Raw genomic sequence first — 20,783 nt, forward strand, 5'->3', positions numbered from 1 at the left:
AAATGGGACGCTAGCGTCCCACTGATCCGCAATAAGTTTTAAGAACCAAATAAACTGTGATCTGAAAAAAACACCCAAAAAACAAGTATGTTTGGTTACCAAGGCAACTGCTGTAGCTATCTAGATCGTAAACTTGCTAGCTACTTCAGTGAACATATTCACATTTCTATCTGCAAATAATTAATTTTAAAGCCGTGGTATAAAAAAGTATAATCAACGAGGGGCGGTGCGTTCTCTGGAAAATAATGCACGACGTGGAAGGTGTATTCCACACCGCTTTAGCGGAGTGGAACTAAACTCTCACTGAACGCATTTGCGAGATCAGCTTGGCACACCTGTATTTGGGGAGTTTATCCCATTCTTCTCTGCAGATCCTCTCAAGCTCTGTCAGGTCGGATGGGTGTTGCTGCAATTGAATAAACCACAGGTGGACTCTAAACAAGTTGTAGAAACATCTCAAGAATGATCAATGGAAACAGGATGCATCTGAGCTCAATTTCAAGTCTTATAGCAAAGTGTCTGAATACTATTTAATACTTAAGGTATTTCTGCTTTTATTATTTTATAAATTTGCAACAGTTTCTAAACCTGTTTTTACTTTGTCATGGGGTATTCTGTGTAGATTTATGAGGAAAATGTTTAATTTAATACATTTTATAATAAGGCTGTTACGTAACAACATTTGGAAAAAGTCAAGGGCTCTGAATACTTTCCGAATGCACTGTATATCCTAACATGATCTTGTTAGGTAAAGACTGACTTAAAAAGATTGACAGTGACTCCTCTGTTTCACCACGCTCACCACCAGGTCTGAGTCGCACCAAATGTTGGGCATTACAAACACCAAGAAACTTCAATTGCTCCACCTCCACACTTAACACTACCTTATAAATCACTCCTTTCAATGGTGCCCTGTTCCTAAGAGCAAAGCAAGAAACAGATCTTGACCCAAGTTGTGTGACACGGAGCGCCTGCTCCCTCTGGTCAGAAGAAACACAAACAAATATCACAGGTCCAGTACAGTACAGGTCCAGTACAGTACAGGTCCAGTACAGGTTACCTTAATTCAACTGCACCCAACTCCTTTCTCACCCACCATGAAACCACAACTGGATCCGCCAAAAGGCAAGGATCCACTTTCTCCAAAAATGTCACTCAATCTGGATTAAACGTATCTTTATCATAACCATACCCATTAATGCAAGGCTCATACAACAAGCTCCTCACAACACCTTCTACTCCTTCCGTTTCACCTCCAGAACTCGAACTGGCGTCCGGTTCATTCTGTTTCAACTTGACACCAATCTTCCTGAACATATCCTCTCCCTTGTTATTGCTAGCTTCAACATATTCAAACCTCTGCCTCCCTCAGTCTTTTCAACCTTCCCTCTCTTTCCCTCCAATCTTCCTCCCTTAACCAATTACCTGCAAATATTCCACTTTCCAAGCCAAATTCTCTTTTTAGCCTCCTTGAGAGACAAGTTAAGCCCTGTGCTCCCCATTCAAATGATCAACATTTTCAGGGCTCTTGTCGCAGGCTCTATTTCCCTATGTGGGAGCATTAGGAACCGTAGGTAAGGATTTTTAACCTGGTTACATGTACATTGAACAACACAGCAGCTTATCGGCATGTTTTGTGATTTCTGTATAACAAAAAACAATGTTGGGTCTTTTCCACTGGGGGTCAATGGGAAAGAATGTTTGTTTTCCCCAATTTCTGGGCGTGGTCGAGGGGAATTCCTTATTATTACGTGAATATCAACTCTTCAGTATCAGTTGATAGAACATTCCAAAATACCACGGAAAGTATTGCATAACAATACCAGGCAGCCATTCCGAGTGTACCCATGAGTTTACCAGTAAAATTGCCAGGGTTAGAGTTTTCAAGCACGTTCTATTCATACTATTTCTATGGTTTAAACTTAACTTCACTGTAAAGTCAGTGACAGTTAGCCATACAAAGACTATTTTTAAATGCGTTTTGCCAAACATTGTTTTTGCACCTTTTAGGGTTGTGACCATAGATACGTATCTGAATACTACATGACATAGGAGTTTACGTCTTTCAGCCAGTGCACAGAGAACAGTGGTTATGTTCATGTACTGCACCATATCTCAGTAAACCTGCTTTGACAACTTGTACACCCTGAGATAAACACAGTAGTGAGACAATGGGTCGTTGAAGCTGTGTTAGAGAATAGGATCACGTCAGTCTTTGTGTCAGTGTAACTAGATAACCCAGATGAGGGGTATTGACGCTTGTGTAGCAGGGCCAGTCCTAGCCTGCATTCTGGAGCCTTGGTGATAATGAGTTTGCCTTGGTGATAATGAGGCAATACTGGGCTCTAGAATGCCAGCTCATACACTGTAGCACATCTGCCCAACCAGTTATCTTTGAAAATGTCCACTCTGGACCCAATAGCAAGTGAAGATCCAATATAGCAAGTATAGACTCCAATAACATCATCAAAACATAATAAATACTGTACATACCATTGACCCCATTAACTCACATGGATAAACATTTTCTTACAGTTTCACTTGACTTTATCAACATCTAGTCTTCGGTTGCACTACCTGCAGGGATACCTGATCTGACTTTAGAAATGTGATCTTTCCCGGAGGATTGGTGTAGATTCAGGGGTCGTGACTTTGGAGAGCGGGGTTTATTTGTGCAGGCTGTGGAGTGGGCAGTACCACACACTTCAGCCATTAATTATCTAGGGTGACGGAGAAAACAGTCCGAATTGGTTCATCGTCAGGGGGCGTGGGGGGGCTGGGGCACAGGGTGTCGGTCATAGGGGCCAGGCAGTGTTAACCTGCCCTCCACCCCCAAACCACAGTCACACAAACACACTACCCATGCGCCAAAACTCATCCCACAGATTAGCCTTCTGGATACCTACAGCCGGGCTACAACAGTAATTTACCACAGGCGCTTTTTAGAATATTGTTTATAGAGAGTGCAGAGCTACTGTCTGAAAGGAGAGGAACACTAAATAAAGTTTGAGCGCTCCCTACAGTGGAAGGGTTAGTACAATTCTGGCACTAGCCTATGTGAAGCAAAACCAGTCTTGCATTGTCCGTTTCATTGATTGTTTGACATGCTTTACAATCATTACAGGATATAAAGGCCTTGCACTAACGTTGCAAGGTAAGGTTGCACTAAGGATACAAGGTAAGGTTGCACTAAGGATACAAGGTAAGGTTGCACTAAGGATGCGTGGTAAGGTTGCACTAAGGATACAAGGTAAGGTTGCACTAAGGATGCAAGGTAAGGTTGCATTAAGGATGCGTGGTAAGGTTGCATTAAGCTCTGAACAGTAGGGCAGTATCAGGTCTACTGTATTGATTCATTTTTGTTTCTCTCTCTCAGATGTTCAAGGAGTTGACCCCACTGATCCCTCTGCTGCACCTGATACGGGCATCACAGATGCCCCGAGCTCTGTTGCAACTGATACATCAGTACTCAAAGATGCAACCTCCAACCCTACAGTCAGAAGTAAGACATTAAAAACATCCCTGTCCAAAGTCCAGATCAAAGCTGAAGTCAGTAGTTATGATATGGAGGATTTGAGATTGGCTCTAATTACACAATTACAATTAGTACCTTACATGGCAACTGAATGTAAGGTACAGTATAACAGTAATACCTTTTCATTAGCCATCGGTCACTCATCTATAAGTGAATTACATCACACCCATTCATAACATTTATAACACCAGCAGACCTATAGTGCTCAGTTCAAGCTATCACACTGCTCTGATGGTTTAGGAGTCCCAGCCCTCACTGACGACACCCAAAGTGCTGATAGTCCTTTTCATTTGTCTTCTTCCTTTTCTCTCTAGTTTTTAAAATGTTATTCTGAACTATATACTAATTTTGTTGATAAACTGTTGATAAAACCGAACACAACCCACCCCCAACAACAATCTTCCTCCCAAATTAACTTTAATACACTTGACCATATATATGGTCACTTTCCTTTCACAACTGTTCAGTCTGTATTATTAAGTTGTCCTGTCTGCCTGTCCAGTCTGTTATTATGTTTTCCTGTCTGCCTGTCCAGTCTGTTATTATGTTGCCCTGTCTGCCTGTCCAGTCTGTTATTATGTTGTCCTGTCTGCCTGTACGTCTCTACCAGTATCTGTTGCATATTTGTCCTGTTTTCTTCTTCACTTCTATTGACTTACATCAGGTGACTGGGTTAGGATAGGGTGGGGTGGGATTGGGAGGATTCATGAAGGGGACTGGGTTAGGATAGGGTGGGGTGAGATTGGGAGGATTCATGAAGGGGACTGGGTTAGGATAGGGTGGGGTGGGATTGGGAGGATTCATGAAGGGGACTGGGTTAGGATAGGGTGGGGTGGGATTGGGAGGATTCATGAAGGGGACTGGGTTAGGATAGGGTGGGGTGGGATTGGGAGGATTTGTGAAGGGGACTGGGTTAGGATAGGGTGGGGTGGGAGGATTCATGAAGGGGACTGGGTTAGGATAGGGTGGGGTGGGATTGGGAGGATTCATGAAGGGGACTGGGTTAGGATAGGGTGGGGTGGGATTGGGAGGATTCATGAAGGGGACTGGGTTAGGATAGGGTGGGGTGGGATTGGGAGGATTTGTGAAGGGGACTGGGTTAGGATAGGGTGGGGTGGGAGGATTCATGAAGGGGACTGGGTTAGGATAGGGTGGGGTGGGATTGGGAGGATTCATGAAGGGGACTGGGTTAGGATAGGGTGGGGTGGGATTGGGAGGATTCATGAAGGGGACTGGATTAGGATAGGGTGGGGTGGGATTGGGAGGATTCATGAAGGGGACTGGGTTAGGATAGGGTGGGGTGGGATTGGGAGGATTCATGAAGGGGACTGGGTTAGGATAGGGTGGGGTGGGATTGGGAGGATTCATGAAGGGGACTGGGTAGCCTATTCGGAGCGGCTTCACTTGTGAATAAAATATGTTTTCAATGCAATCCGCGTCGTAGAATAGACCTTCCACGTCGTGGATTATTTTCCAGAGAACGCATAACCCCTTGTTGATTATCCATACGAACGTTGTGGCCCTGCCCGCCTGTGGCGAAAACAACCTGTTGTTACCTAGGTTGGTTCACAGCAAAAACGTTATCCTTTTCAAAAGCAGTTCTCACCTGCATATTTTAGTCATCTACATTTTAAGAAAAGTACAACATGTCTAAAGATTACTTTTCAACATTGCCTTCTCCCAATCATTTTCACTACTTATAATGTCACGCGGGACTAGGTGGGTGAAGGAATCAGACGCAGAGAGAGATCCATTTGGAAAAAATATTCCTTTTACTAATGCACAAAAAATGATAAGCCCAAACATCCAGGGCGCAGAGAACAACTTGATAACCCAAAAACACAGGGTACCAAGTAAATAGAAAAAATAATACACCTCTACCTAAAACACACACACGTAACATAAAGACAATCCCGCACAAAACAAGGGCGGGTCTACCTACTAAATATAGGGAAGCTCATTTACGAAAACAACAGAAACACAGGTGAAACTAATAAGACAAAACAAACAGACAAACGAAAAAGGGATCGGTGGCGGCTAGTAGGACGGTGACGACGACCGCCGAGCACCGCCCGAACAGGCAGGGGAGCCAACTTCGGCGGAAGTCATGACATATAAAAACGTAATATTGTTGGGCTTCCCTCATGTCCCTTTCCATGACGGCGCTATCAGCCACATGAGTGAGTGCTAGCTAGCTACCGACTGGAACATTATAAGCTAGCCAAAACCAACAACACAAACAAACGGAATATACAGCTACAAGAAGTGAGTGGATTTACAGTGACTTCGGAAAGTATTCAGACCCCTCGACTTTTTTCACATTTTGTTACGTTACAGCTTTATTTTAAAATGTATTACTTTTTTTGTCATCAATCTACACACAATACCCCATAATGACAAAGCAAAAACAGATGTATACATTTTTGCTAATTTATTAAATTAAATTAAATGGAAATATGACATTTACATAAGTATTCATACCCTTTACTTAGTACTTTGTTGAAGGACCTTTGGCAGCGATGACAGTATTGAGGCTTCTTAGGCATGATGCTAAAAGCTTGGCACACCTTTGGGGAGTTTCCCATTCTTCTCTGCAGATCCTCTCAAGCTCTGTCAGGTTGGATGGGGAGTGTCGCTGCAATTTAATTTACCACAGGTGGACTCCAATCAAGTTGTAGAAACATCTCAAGGATAATCAATGGAAACAGGATGCATTTGAGCTCAATTTCAAGTCTCATAGCAAAGGGTCTGAAAACGTATGTAAATAAGGTATTTCTGTTTTTATTTTTTATAAATTTGCAACAGTTTCTTAAAACCTGTTTTTACTTAGTCATTGTGGAGTATTCTGTGTAGATTGATGAGGATTTTTTAAAATGTAATACATTTGACAATAAGGCTGTCACGCAACATTTGGAAAAAGTCAAGGGCTCTGAATACTTTCCGAATGCACTGTATATCCTAACATGACCTTGTCGGATAAAGAATGACTTAAAAGGACTGACAGGGACTCCTCTGTTTCACCACGCTCACCATCGGGTCTGCATCGCACCAAACGTTGGGCATTACAAACACCAAGAAACTTCAATTGCTCCACCTCCACACTTAACGCTACACCATAAATCACTCCTTTCCCTGATTCAACTGCACCCAACTCCTTTCTCACCCACCCTGAAACCACAAATGGATTTGCCAAAAGGCAAGGATCCACTTTCTCCAAAAATGCCACTCCTTCTGGATCAAACGTATCTTTCTCATAACCATGCTCATCAATGTAACGCTCGTTCTCCGAGCTTCTCACAACACCTTCTACCCCTTCCATTTCACTTCCAGAACTCGAACTGCCATCCGGCTCAGTCTGTTTATACCCCAACCAGAAGCCATGGATTACAGGCAACATTCGCACTGAACTAAAGGATAGAGCTGCCGCTTTCAAGGTGCGGGACTCTAACCCGGAAGCTTAAAAGAAATCCCGCTATGCCCTCCAACGAACCATCAAACAGGCAAAGCGTCAATACAGGACTAAAATTGAATCGTACTACACCAGCTCTGACACTCGTCTTATGTGGCAGGGCTTGCTAACTATTACAGGCTATAAAGGGAAGCACAGCCGCGAGCTGCCCAGTGACACGAGCCTACCAGACGAGCTAGATCACTTCTATGCTCGTTTCGAGGCAAGCAACACTGAAACATGCATGAGAGCATCAGCTGTTCCGGACGACTGGGTGATCACGCTCTCCGTAGCCGACGTGAGTAAGACCTTTAAGCAGGTCAACATTCACAAGTCTGCAGGGCCAGATGGATTACCAGGACGTATGCTCCGGGCATGTGCTGACCAACTGGCAGGTGTCTTCACTGACATTTTCAACATGTTCCTGATTGAGTCTGTAATACCAACATGTTTCAAGCAGACCACCATAGTCCCTGTGCCCAAGAACACGAAGGCAACCTGCCTAAATGACTGCAGACCCGTAGCACTCACATCTGTAGCCATGAAGTGCTTTGAAAGGCTGGTAATGGCTCACATCAACACCATCATCCCAGAAACCCTAGACCCTCTCCAATTTGCATACCGCCCAAACAGATCCACAGATGATGCAATCTCTATTGCACTCCACACTGCCCTTTCCCACCTGGACAAAAGGAACACCTATGCGAGATTGTTATTCATTGACTACAGCTCAGCATTCAACACCATAGTACCCTCAAAGCTCATCGCTAAGCTAAGGATCCTGGGACTAAACACCTCCCTCTGCAACTGGATCCTGGACTTCCTGATGGGCCGCCCCCAGGTGGTGAGGGTAGGTAGCAACACATCTGCCACACTGATCCTCAACACTGGAGCCTCCCAGGGGTGCGTGCTCAGTCCCCTCCTGTACTCCCTGTTCACCCACGACTGCATGGGCAGGCACGACTCCCAACACCACCATTAAGTTGGCAGACGACACAACAGTGGTAGGCCTGATCACCGACAACGACGAGACAGCCTACAGGGAGAAGGTCAGAGACCTGGCCGGGTGGTGCCAGAATAACAACCTATCCCTCAACGTAACCAAGACTAAGGAGATGATTGTGGACTACAGGAAAAGGAGGACCGAGCACGCCCCCATTCTCATCGACGGGGCTGTAGTGGAGCAGGTTGAGAGCTTCAAGTTCCTTGGTGTCCACATCACCAACAAACTAGAATGGTCCAAACACACCAAGACAGTCGTGAAGAAGGCACGACAAAGCCTATTCCCCTCAGGAAACTAAATAGATTTGGCATGGGTCCTGAGATCCTCAAAAGGTTCTACAGCTGCAACATCAAGAGCATCCTGACTGGTTGCATCACTGCCTGGTACGGCAATTGCTCGGTCTCCGACCGCAAGGCACTTCAGAGGGTAGTGCGTACGGCCCAGTACATCACTGGGGCTAAGCTGCCTGCCACCCAGGACCTCTACACCAGGCGGTGTCAGAGGAAGGCCCTAAAAATTGGCAAAGACCCCAGCCACCCCAGTCATAGACTGTTCTCTCTACTACCGCATGGCAAGCGGTACCGGAGTGCCAAGTTTAGGACAAAAAGGCTTCTCAACAGTGTTTACCCCCAAGCCATAAGACTCCTGAACAAGTAATCAAATGGCTACCTGGACTATTTGCATTGTGTGCCCCCCCGCCCAACCCCTGTTTTACGCTGCTGCTACTCTCTGTTTATCATATATGCATAGTCACTTTAACTATACACTCATGTACATACTACCTCAATTGGCCTGACCAACCAGTGCCCCCGCACATTGGCTTACCGGGCTATCTGCATTGTGTCCAGCCGCCCGCCAAACCCTCTTTTACGCTACAGCTACTCTCTGTTATTCATATATGCATAGTCACTTTAACCATATCTACATGTACATACTACCTCAATCAGCCCGACTAATCAGTGCCTGTTTGTAGCCTCGCTACTGTTATTTTTCACTGTCTTTTTACTGTTGTTTTTATTTCTCTACTTACCTATTGTTCACCTAATACCTTTTTTGCACTGTTGGTTAGAGCCTGTAGGTAAGCATTTCACTGTAAGGTCTACACCTGTTGTATTCAGCGCAATCAAACGTTGATTTGATTTGAACTTGACACCAATCTTCCTGAACATATCCTCTCCCTTGTTATTGCTAGCTTCAACATATTCAAACCTCTGCCTCCCTCAGTCTTTTCAACCTTCCCTCTCTTTCCCTCCAATCTTCCTCCCTTAAACCAATTACCTGCAAATATTCCACTTCCAAGCCAAATTCTCTTTTTAGCCTCCTTGAGAGACAAGTTAAGCCCTGTGCTCCCCATTCAAATGATCAACATTTTCAGGGCTCTTGTCGCAGGCTCTATTTCCCTATGTGGGAGCATTAGGAACCGTAGGTAAGGATTTTTAACCTGGTTACATGTACATTGAACAACACAGCAGCTTATCGGCATGTTTTGTGATTTCTGTATAACAAAAAACAATGTTGGGTCTTTTCCACTGGGGGTCAATGGGAAAGAATGTTTGTTTTCCCCAATTTCTGGGCGTGGTCGAGGGGAATTCCTTATTATTACGTGAATATCAACTCTTCAGTATCAGTTGATAGAACATTCCAAAATACCACGGAAAGTATTGCATAACAATACCAGGCAGCCATTCCGAGTGTACCCATGAGTTTACCAGTAAAATTGCCAGGGTTAGAGTTTCCAAGCACGTTGGGGCACAGGGTGTCGGTCATAGGGGCCAGGCAGTGTTAACCTGCCCTCCACCCCCGAACCACAGTCACACAAACACACTACCCAAGCGCCAAAACTCATCCCACAGATTAGCCTTCTGGATACCTACAGCCGGGCTACAACAGTAATTTACCACAGGCGCTTTTTACAATACTGTTTATAGAGAGTGCAGAGCTACTGTCTGAAAGGAGAGGAACACTAAATAAAGTTTGAACGCTCCCTACAGTGGAAGGGTTAGTACAATTCTGGCACTATCCTATGTGAAGCAAAACCAGTCTTGCATTGTCCGTTTCATTGATTGTTTGACATGCTTTACAATCATTACAGGATATAAAGGCCTTGCACTAACGTTGCAAGGTAAGGTTGCACTAAGGATACAAGGTAAGGTTGCACTAAGGATGCAAGGTAAGGTTGCACTAAGGATACAAGGTAAGGTTGCACTAAGGATGCAAGGTAAGGTTGCACTAAGGATGCGTGGTAAGGTTGCACTAAGGATACAAGGTAAGGTTGCATTAAGGATGCGTGGTAAGGTTGCATTAAGCTCTGAACAGTAGGGCAGTATCAGGTCTACTGTTATGATTCATTTTTGTTTCTCTCTCTCAGATGTTCAAGGAGTTGACCCCACTGATCCCTCTGCTGCACCTGATATGGGCATCACAGATGCCCCGAGCTCTGTTGCAACTGATACATCAGAACTCAAAGATGCAACCTCCAACCCTACAGTTAGAAGTAAGACATTAAAAACATCCCTGTCCAAAGTCCAGATCAAAGCTGAAGTCAGTAGTTATGATATGGAGGATCAGGAGATGACAACAGGTCATCATGATTTGAGATTGGCTCTAATTACACAATTACAATTAGTACCTTACATGGCAACTGAATGTAAGGTACAGTATAACAGTAATACCTTTTCATTAGCCATCGGTCACTCATCTATAAGTGAATTACATCACACCCATTCATAACATTTATAACACCAGCAGACCTATAGTGCTCAGTTCAAGCTATCACACTGCTCTGATGGTTTAGGAGTCCCAGCCCTCACTGACGACACCCAAAGTGCTGATAGTCCTTTTCATTTTTCTTCTTCCTGTCACGTTCTGACCATAGTTCTTGTGTGTTTTGCTTGTTTTAGTGTTGGTCAGGACGTGAGCTGGGTGGGCATTCTATGTTGTGTGTCTAGTTTGTCTGTTTCTATGTGTGGCCTAATATGGTTCTCAATCAGAGGCAGGTGTTTTGTGTTGTCTCTGATTGGGAATCATATATAGGTGGCTTGTTTTGTGTTGGGGTTTGTGGGTGGTTGTTTCCTGTCTTTGTGTTTTCTCTGCACCAGATAGGGCTGTATCGGTTTGCCACATTTTGTTATTTTGTATTTGTAAGTGTTCACTGTTTATCGTTTATTTAAACATGTTGAGCACTGGCTACGCTGCGTCTTGGTCCGATCCCTGCTACACCTCCTCTTCAGATGAAGAGGAGGAAGGCTGCCGTTACACTTCCTTTTCTCTCTAGTTTTTAAAATGTTATTCTGAACTATATACTAATTATTTTGATAAACTGTTGATAAAACCGAACACGACCCACCCCCAACAACAATCTTCCTCCCAAATTAACTTTAATACACTTGACCATATATATGGTCACTTTCCTTTCACAACTGTTCAGTCTGTTATTATTATGCTGTCCTGTCTACCTGTCCAGTCTGTTATTATGTTGTCCTGTCTGTCTATCAAGTCTGTGATTATTATGCTGCCCTGTCTGCCTGTCCAGTCTGATATTATGTTTTCCTGTCCAGTCTGTTATTGTTATGTTGTCTTGTCTGCCTGTCCAGTCTGTTATTATTAGATTGTCCTGTTTGTATGTCCGGTCTGTTATTATGTTTTCCTGTCTGCCTGTACAGTCTGTTGTTATTATGTTTCCCTGTCTGCCTGTACAGTCTGTTATTATTATGTTTTCCTGTCTGCCTGTACAGTCTGTTGTTATTATGTTTCCCTGTCTGCCTGTACAGTCTGTTATTATTATGTTGTCCTGTCTGCCTGTACAGTCTGTTATTATGTTGCCCTGTCTGCCTGTACAGTCTGTTATTATTATGTTGTCCTGTCTGCCTGTACAGTCTGTTATTATTATGTTGTCCTGTCTGCCTGTACAGTCTGTTGTTATTATGTTGTCCTGTCTGCCTGTACAGTCTGTTGTTATTATGTTGTCCTGTCTGCCTGTACAGTCTGTTGTTATTATGTTGTCCTGTCTGCCTGTACAGTCTGTTATTATTATGTTGTCCTGTCTGCCTGTACAGTCTGTTATTATGTTGTCCTGTCTGCCTGTACAGTCTGTTTTTATTATGTTGTCCTGTCTGCCTGTACAGTCTGTTATTATTATGTTGTCCTGTCTGCCTGTACAGTCTGTTATTATTATGTTGTCCTGTCTGCCTGTACAGTCTGTTATTATGTTGTCCTGTCTGCCTGTACAGTCTGTTGTTATTATGTTGTCCTGTCTGCCTGTACAGTCTGTTATTATTATGTTGTCCTGTCTGCCTGTACAGTCTGTTATTATTATGTTGTCCTGTCTGCCTGTACAGTCTGTTGTTATTATGTTGTCCTGTCTGCCTGTACAGTCTGTTATTATGTTTCCCTGTCTGCCTGTACAGTCTGTTGTTATTATGTTGTCCTGTCTGCCTGTACAGTCTGTTGTTATTATGTTGTGCTGTCTGCCTGTCCAGTCTGATATTATGTTTCCCTGTCTGTCTATCAAGTCTGTGATTATTATGCTGCCCTGTCTGCCTGTCCAGTCTGATATGATGTTGTCCTGTCTGCCTGTCCAGTCTGTTATTATTATGTTCGCCTGTCTGCCTGTCCAGTCTGTTATTATTATGTTCGGGTTAGGATAGGGTGGGGTGGGATTGGGAGGATTTGTGAAGGGGACTGGATTAGGATAGGGTGGGGTGGGATTGGGAGGATTCATGAAGGGGACTGGGTTAGGATAGGGTGGGGTGGGATTGGGAGGATTCATGAAGGGGACTGGGTTAGGATAGGGTGGGGTGGGATTGGGAGGATTCATGAAGGGGACTGGGTTAGGATAGGGTGGGGTGGGATTGGGAGGATTCATGAAGGGGACTGGGTAGCCTATTCGGAGCGGCTTCACTTGTGTAGAAAATATGTTTTCAATGTAAACATTTTTTTAATGGTATTCATGCCACCGCAACCCCTCAATCCCCTGTAGACGACACGGCCACTACCGTCGCCGACGCCACAGCCTACAACACTACTGGGACCAGTGCTCCTGGATCAGACCAGGACACTGCCTTCTCCTCCATGGTGCCAAACAGTGACCTCTTAGCAGGAGGTGAAACTTCTGGAACCACGGCTGGACCTGGTGTAGACACACAGGGCACTGAAGCAACTGATGCACTGTTTGTACTCCAGACACAGGTTCTTGTGAATGTAAGTAATACCTAACTAATGGGGAATGCCTACAATATATTTAGATGCTGTATCATAATGAAATTCTGATAGACAATGATGTATATAAACCCTGAATTGCTGATGCTATGTATTGCCCAATGAGAGGCTTTGAAGCCACTGGTCAGCCATATTGGCACTCCTCTCAGAAAAAGTGGAGTTCTACAGTATTTCAATTAAATGTTTCAAGGGCAAAATTACATTTATTTAAGTATTTTGTTGTTGTAATGGTGACCGTAACATTAGAACTTTCAAAAAATTATACTTTGAAAATTATACTTTGAGAATTTTTATATATTTAAATTGTTTATGTTTATCTCACATAATATCATTTAAAAGTATGCATTAAGGTGTCTGTAATATAATAAATGTGTCAAAAACAAATGTATTCATTTCTATAGCTTCCAAAATATTTTTTTATAACGGTGGGGGAGTGCCAAGGAGGTGCGGTGGCTTCAAAACAGTGCCCCGTCAGTCATCTAGTGTATACACTGAGTGTACAAAACATTAGGAACACCTGTTTTTTCCATGACATAGACTATCTAGGTGAAAACTATTATCCCTTATTGATGTCACTAGTTAACTTCAATCAGTGTAGATGAAGGGGTAGAGACACATTAAAGAAGGATTTTCAAGCCTTGAGACGGATTGTCTATGTGTGCCATTGAGGGTGAATGGGCAAGACAAATGATTTAAGTGCCTTTGAACAGGGTATGGTAGTAGGTTCTAGACGCACCGGTTTGAGTGTGTCAAGAACTGCAACACTGCTGTTTTTTCAGTTTCCTGTGTGTATCAAGAATGGCCCACCACCCAAAGGACATCCAGCCAACTTGACACAACTGTAGGACTGAAAATTTACTTCAAATTCCCCATATCATAACTCAATGTAGAGGGAATGTAGCAGATTGTGATTGAATGGAGAGACGAACTTACAGAATCTGATGATGTCAACACTTGAGTGAAAGCTTTATGCCGTCTCTGTATTTCTGCAGCCCAATGTTGAGTGTGTGGACAAGGAAGCAGTGAAAGACAAGGATGCAGTCAAGGTGGAGCTTTCTTCAGAAAGCAGCTGTGTGAGTAGCAACATGTTTTACTGTCATTATGAAATGTCTCCTTATGGACTTTTCCTATGCCATATTAGCCTTTGTGCTCTACCACCCCACCTAACTCTCGTCTACCATGAAACAGAACAGTACAGTCTAAGCCGTATACAAGGGTATCTCTGGTACAGTTGCCCTCCCCCAGCCTCTACCACGGTGTGTATTGTACTACACTCTGTTTCCAACCACAGCCCTTACAGAGATATCAGCCTGTACCAGCCAACTGCCTGGGAGACGAACAGAGACAGACAGGAGGCCTCTTACCCTTCAGCCCTGGTGCCACGTTTTATATACCCTGGCCCTTATCTGGCTCCCGCCTTGGCATGGGAGGAAGTCTCTGTCTCATTCCACTTAATATGTTTAAGATGAATATGTTCCAAATAGCTTGTTGGAAATATGGGGCCTGATAAAGGCAGATCTGTTTTCAGACATTCTTTAGCCGTTCTAAATCATCCGTCCGTCTGTCGTCACAGAAGACAAACGGGGAGGAGGACAATGTTTCCTCCCTGGGCGTCTCTGTGTGCTCCAGGGGCCAAAGGTCAATGGAAGAATAGCAGGGTGTGTAGAGTGGAACTGGTGTAGTGGAACCCTCGGTGTGAGATGGAATGAAACACCATGGTAGTGTTGACTGATGACATGATAATTCCATGAAGACATGTACCCATGTACAAAAACAAACACCTTATCAGAACAATAAGGGATTGACGTGTGGGTCTAGCCTGCTAATCCTAGCATGATTCAACCAGAGAAATTGGCTTGGGGACCAGGTCTGAAACAAGTGAAAAAAGACAAGCGTTCACAGAGAGTGGGTGAGCTGCTGGGAAAGCCTTGATAAGACAAGAGTAATGTCTATCTATCACCTTCTATCCATGGAGCCGTTCTCATGAACCGAGATCCACTCCAAAGTAGTGGAAAATCTCTCAATGAGAAAAGTCCTGGAATGTGTTCTCTAAAAAACATCCCTGTAAATTCCCATGAGAAACGCTGTCCCCTTTTCTGAGGTTTCAGTCAACACTATAAATGGCAGCAGCTAATAATAACACAATTACTATAAAGAACACACACACCAGTCTCACTCAAGGCCTTAGATGTCAATCACAAACGGCAATCTCGTAGAGCCCATTTCTATCTAAATGAAAATAAATAGAAATGCAGACATCGTGTTGTGGTTGCCAATAGTGAGGCTGAGGTCATCCCTGAGAGAGGCCCATTGTGACGAACGTTAGAGATCCTGAGCGTAGCTTTAATGAGTCACTGGTGGAGCAGGGAGAGAGAGAGGGGGAGAGAGAGAGGGGCAGGGGGGAACAGGAGGCAGAGAGAGGAAGACGAGAAGGAGACAGGATACTAAACACGGATTAGCTTAGTACTGTAGGGTAGAGTAGTAGGAATGGGGAGCTGATGTGGGCTGTGCAGGATTCCTTCCTTCCTACCCATAGTCAGTGTTATGGGGAGACCAGGCTGTAGCTGTAGATGTGGAACTCCTGACTGAGGATGCTGTGTTTGCACATAGCGGCCTATGGGGAAGAGAAGCGCTGTCTGGATCGCATTACACAGAGTGGGGAGGGAGAGTTCCCATCCCAAGGCCCTTGTGCAATGTGATGATATCATAGTTCAAGACCAAGGTGGGAGAGAGAGACGGGGTGTGGTCGCCGAGTCGTTTTCCATCCGACGCTATCCATCTTCCATTACGCAAACACAAAGCCATATGGCGTGGTGAACACACTGACTCACACACTCAGCTGGACAGATTCACACGCACACCCACATAACATTTAACACTGCAAGTCTACTGTGAAGCATCTGAGAGGCATTAGCTCTACAGAGGAAGGGAGAGAACGCTGAGAAAGAGAGCAGAGTGTATGTTTGTAGCCGGTTCAAACCATGACCGTCATTGTGTGTTTGGTGTGGTGACGTTAAGATGAGGATAGACATCCTCCCTGCGTAGGAGAACCACAACAGTCGGCGCAGCCTAGTCCCATTGGGTCACTGGAACAGGGCGTGCCAAAATACTCTGGGGACCTCTGGCTTTCTGTGAGAATAAACAGATCAGTGTCATCATCAAGGTGATGTGGTTTTAACACATAAATCATTGTGTTTATAGTTGAGAATAACAATATATGATTGTTAAACTGACATGTTTTCCCCATAGTTGGAGACCAAGAGAATCTTGGAGGATTCAGCCTGGTGCACAGGGGACTGCAACCTTCAAGTGTTCCAGGAAGAGAACTCTAACACATTGGTTTTGACACGCGCTGATGGTAGGTTTCCCTGTATTGCCTCATAACAATGATAATCATAACAATACGTTACAGTAATGAGTTTCTTTGAACGCTATAGTATTCTAATCTAGACAATCTGAATATGTCACTGAATTACCAAGAAGGTATTTTTCTAACTCCCATTGGTCTCTCCTTACAGGTGGTGTCAAAGAATTGTCAGAGAGCCTGGTCAGTGAAGGCATCAAGGGCCAGGTATGTCCACTTCAACACACTCATACTTATGGGAGCAGAAAACTAGGCCTATTTTCTTCTTATTCCCGGTCACTTTTAACAACTGTAGCTACTGTATAGCCATCATCCCCATAGCGATAGATGGAAGGGAAAATGTATTGATTCACATGCTATCTTCAATGTACACAACTCTAAATGGACTGCGACACAGGTACCATGATAGTTTTATAAGAGAGAGATATGGACAATGTAGGAAACCAACCAGGCAGTGGAATGCTATGCAGGGTCCCACTTACAAATCACAATCTGGTTTAATAGAAATAACAAAGTGGCTTGGCATAAAGTCGGGTAGTGAACTAACCATGACGTGAACAGTCCCCCAGGTACCAGAGTGAGGAATCCATAGCGATCCTATTATATTACTAGAGGGGCAATGTCATAAACCCTCAAAGTTCCATAATGGGGACAAAATGGCAGCCATCTTGGTCAGGGAGCAATCCAAAACCAGTCTAATTGGAATAAATGGCAGTACAGGCACAGTTGATGCATTTCCTGCTTTAACTTATGCAGGAAAATAAAAGTAGGCATGTGATGCATTGGCAATTGTAATGGAATTATAGTCAACCTAAAATATTGTCATTTATTTATAAATACAGTTTATATGGGTTTTATATGTATAAATAGCCTCTAAAATGTATGTAAAAGACCAGAAATGTCTCAGATTTTCTTTTATTTTAAAGCTGTGAGTGCTATTATATGATACAATATCAGTACTTGTTGCATTTACAACTTGTATAAATCCTATCATCAACTGATTTCAGCCAGTGTACGGCTATGGCTTGACTGCATTGTTTGAATGGAATGTTTTCATATTGTAAGTTCATTTGAAAAATGTACGGAATCATTCCTCTAAAACTGTCTGGCTAGCTGGCTAACACGCATACAGTGCAGATAAATTCTTCACATTCATTGTTTTACATAATATCTTATCACAGCACTGGCAAACCATGATTGATCAACTCCCTGACCAAAATGGCTGATCTTTGGACCATCATAAGAAGGTTCATGTCCATTCTAGTATTCTAATTCCTAATTCTATAGAGGAATCTCCAATAGCTTCCCAGAGTCTACTCCATAGATACGGCCAGTGTGGCATGGCTTAACCCCTAGTAAAGAAATCCTACAGGATTCCAATTTTAAAGACCCAATAGAAAATCCTATCAGATTTTGGAACCAGTCCCATTGGACTCCTATAGGATTCTATCCTAGAGGATAAAATCCTATAGGATATGTTACAAAATGTGATAGGGTTATCTATTGGATTTTTAAAATTGTAATCCTATATCAGGCATTCTCTCAACCAGCTTCATGAGGAATGATTTTCCAACAGTCTTGAAGGAGTTCCCACATATGCTGAGCACTTGTTGGCTGCTTTTCCTTCACTCTGCGTCCAACTCATTCCAAACCATCTCAATTGGGTTGAGGTCAGGTTATTGTGGAGACCAGGTCATCTGATGCAGCACTCCATCACTCTCCTTGGTCAAATAGCCCTTACACAGCCTGGAGGTGGGTTTTGGGTCTTTGTCCTGTTGAAAAACAAATTATAGTCCTACTAAGCGCAAACTAGATGGGATAGCATATCACTGCAGAATGCTGTGGTAGCAATGCTGGTTAAGTGTGCCTTGAATTCTAAATAAATCGCTGACAGTGTCACCAGCAAAGCACCCCCACACCATCACACCTCTTCCTCCATGCTTCACAGTGGGAAACACAGATGCGGAGATCATCTGTTCGCCTACTCTGCGTCTCACAAAGACACGGCGGTTGGAACCAAAAATCTCAGATTTGGACTCATCAGACCAAAGGACAGATTTCCACCGGTCTAATGTCCATTGCTCATGTTTCATGGCCCAAGCAAGTCACTTCTTCTTATTGGTGTCCTTTAGTAGTGGTTTCTTTGCAGCAATTCGACCATGAAGGCCTGATTCACGCAGTCTCCTCTGAACAGTTGATGTTGAGATGTGTCTGTTACTTGAACTCTGTGAAGCATTTATTTGGACTGCAATTTCTGAGGCTGGTAACTCTAATGAACTTATCCTCTATAGCAGAGGTAACTCTGGGTCTTCCTTTCCTGTGGCGGTCCTCATGAGAGCCAGTTTCAGCATAGCGCTTGATGGTTTTTGCGAATGCACTTGAAGAAACTTTCAAAGTTTCCAGATTGACTGACCTTCATTTCTTAAACTAATGATGGACTGTCATTTCTCTTTGCTTATTTGAGCTGTTATTGCCATAATATGGACTTGGTCTTTTACCAAATAGGTCTATCTTCTGAACCACCCCTACTTTGTCACAACACAACTGATTGGCTCAAACACATTAAGAAGGAAAGAAATTACACAAATTAACTTTTAACAAGGCACACCTGTTAATTGAAATGCATTCCAGATGACTACCTCATGAAGCTGGTTGAGAGAATGCATGATTATATGATTCCATATGTGTTATTTCATCGTTTTGATGTCCACTATTATTCTACAATGTATAAAATAGTACAAATAAAGAAAAACCCTTGAATGAGTAGGTGTGTCCAAACTTTTGACTGGTAGTGTATGCAGGCAAAGAGATAGAGATTGTGCCCTGGAGAGACACTGTTCCTTTACAGTTAACTGGTCTTTAATCTTGATTGAAGTTTACCATAAATGTTTAGGTTTCAGTGCTTTATTTAGCTGTGAGATTGTCCAATAAAGCTACATACGATTATTTGTGCTAATTTCCTGTACATGGACAACCTTATATTTTGGCCACATTGAATTGATGGTAATTACACATCCTTTTTACCTCAGATTAGTGATATTAGTGTCAACATTTATAGTAATCACAATGACACAAAATCGATTGCTTAAAAAAGATCAATATTATTGGTTTTGTACCGTTGGTTTTGTCATAGTGGTTTTAGGACTTAGAATTCCACTGTTATTTTCAAACTCAAATGGCAGGGAACATTTGGGGTGCTCTCTGTATAAAAGCCTCACAGCAATACATGGATTTGAGAGTCAAATTATCACTCAAATAACAGCCAACTCTTGCCACTGTTGATATCCTATGGCGGATTGTGATTCGTTGAAGTTAAATAACAAAGCGAAAAAACAACAACAAAAAACACTTCCATCCAACATTCTAGAATTTAAATGACAGCAAATTCTCTTCTAACCAGTGATATACAAATTATTCTTAGATTCAAACCAGATACACTGTGGCCTTTTGAATAGTGTTAGTTTAAACAGCACATACAACTTTCTGCTCTGCTCTATTGATTTCAACGTGATATCAATATCAGTGATTAACAAATTGACAAAGTGTCGCATTTCTCTTTTCGTTTTGGCGACCCCCAAATCAAAATGCATCACTCCAAAATGTAGCTGGTTGTCTTCAGACGGTTTTCCTTTATAAAGTAATGCAAACAATATTTCCATGTGTTTTTTGAGTTGTGCTAGTTTCAACAGTGCATACAACTTGATTTCCCACTTATCAATATGAGTGATTAATTGCCACTTGTTGTCAAAACAACAGCGGTTTTGGTGCATATGCAGTTTATAAGATGCTCGTAAAGAACAATATAAGCAATATGATTACTTTTGTGGCACATGTATGTGTAGGTCGTACGTTTAGGTTTTCAATATATCTAACTGTTTATTGATTATTGATTTGGACACTTCAAAACGCTCTTTTGACACTCGGCTATTTATTAAAAGTTATTGTCAACAGGAAGCAGGAGCAGCATAATTTTCAACTTGTGTTTTAGGCAGATAAATTAACTTTCATCATTCATTTCCAATAGTATTCTACTTAATTAGGTAAAAACTGCAGAATGACTCCAAAAACGTGAAGTGATTTATTTATTTATTTTGATGATCTACCAGAAATCATGGAAACAGGGTTAACTTGTCTATAATAAGGCACATATATTTAGCAATAACAAACAAGAAAAACATGTATAATCTGCTATAACAATACAGTGCCTCAAAAACAA

The 20,783-nt window shown here is 42.9% G+C and overlaps 1 protein-coding gene across 4 annotated transcripts in view; it reads left to right on the plus strand.

Moving 5' to 3' along the window:
• The window catches only part of LOC120059262, a 46,702-nt gene that overhangs the window by 19,819 nt on the left and 6,100 nt on the right, over nucleotides 1-20,783 (plus strand). The window contains exons 2-7 of one of the 4 annotated variants that reach the window (XM_039008170.1): nucleotides 3,377-3,502; nucleotides 10,355-10,480; nucleotides 12,965-13,185; nucleotides 14,196-14,276; nucleotides 16,453-16,561; nucleotides 16,722-16,774. In XM_039008170.1, coding sequence (XP_038864098.1) covers nucleotides 3,377-3,502; nucleotides 10,355-10,480; nucleotides 12,965-13,185; nucleotides 14,196-14,276; nucleotides 16,453-16,561; nucleotides 16,722-16,774 — 716 coding nt within the window. Of the gene's footprint in view, nucleotides 1-3,376; nucleotides 3,503-9,052; nucleotides 10,481-12,964; nucleotides 13,186-14,195; nucleotides 14,277-16,452; nucleotides 16,562-16,721; nucleotides 16,775-20,783 lie in introns of those variants that run through there. The other 3 variants (XM_039008172.1, XM_039008173.1, XM_039008171.1) reach the window with 3 other exon arrangements.

Source organism: Salvelinus namaycush, chromosome 14 (assembly GCF_016432855.1).
Source record: "Salvelinus namaycush isolate Seneca chromosome 14, SaNama_1.0, whole genome shotgun sequence".
In the NCBI taxonomy this organism is placed as follows: Eukaryota; Metazoa; Chordata; class Actinopteri; order Salmoniformes; family Salmonidae; genus Salvelinus; species Salvelinus namaycush.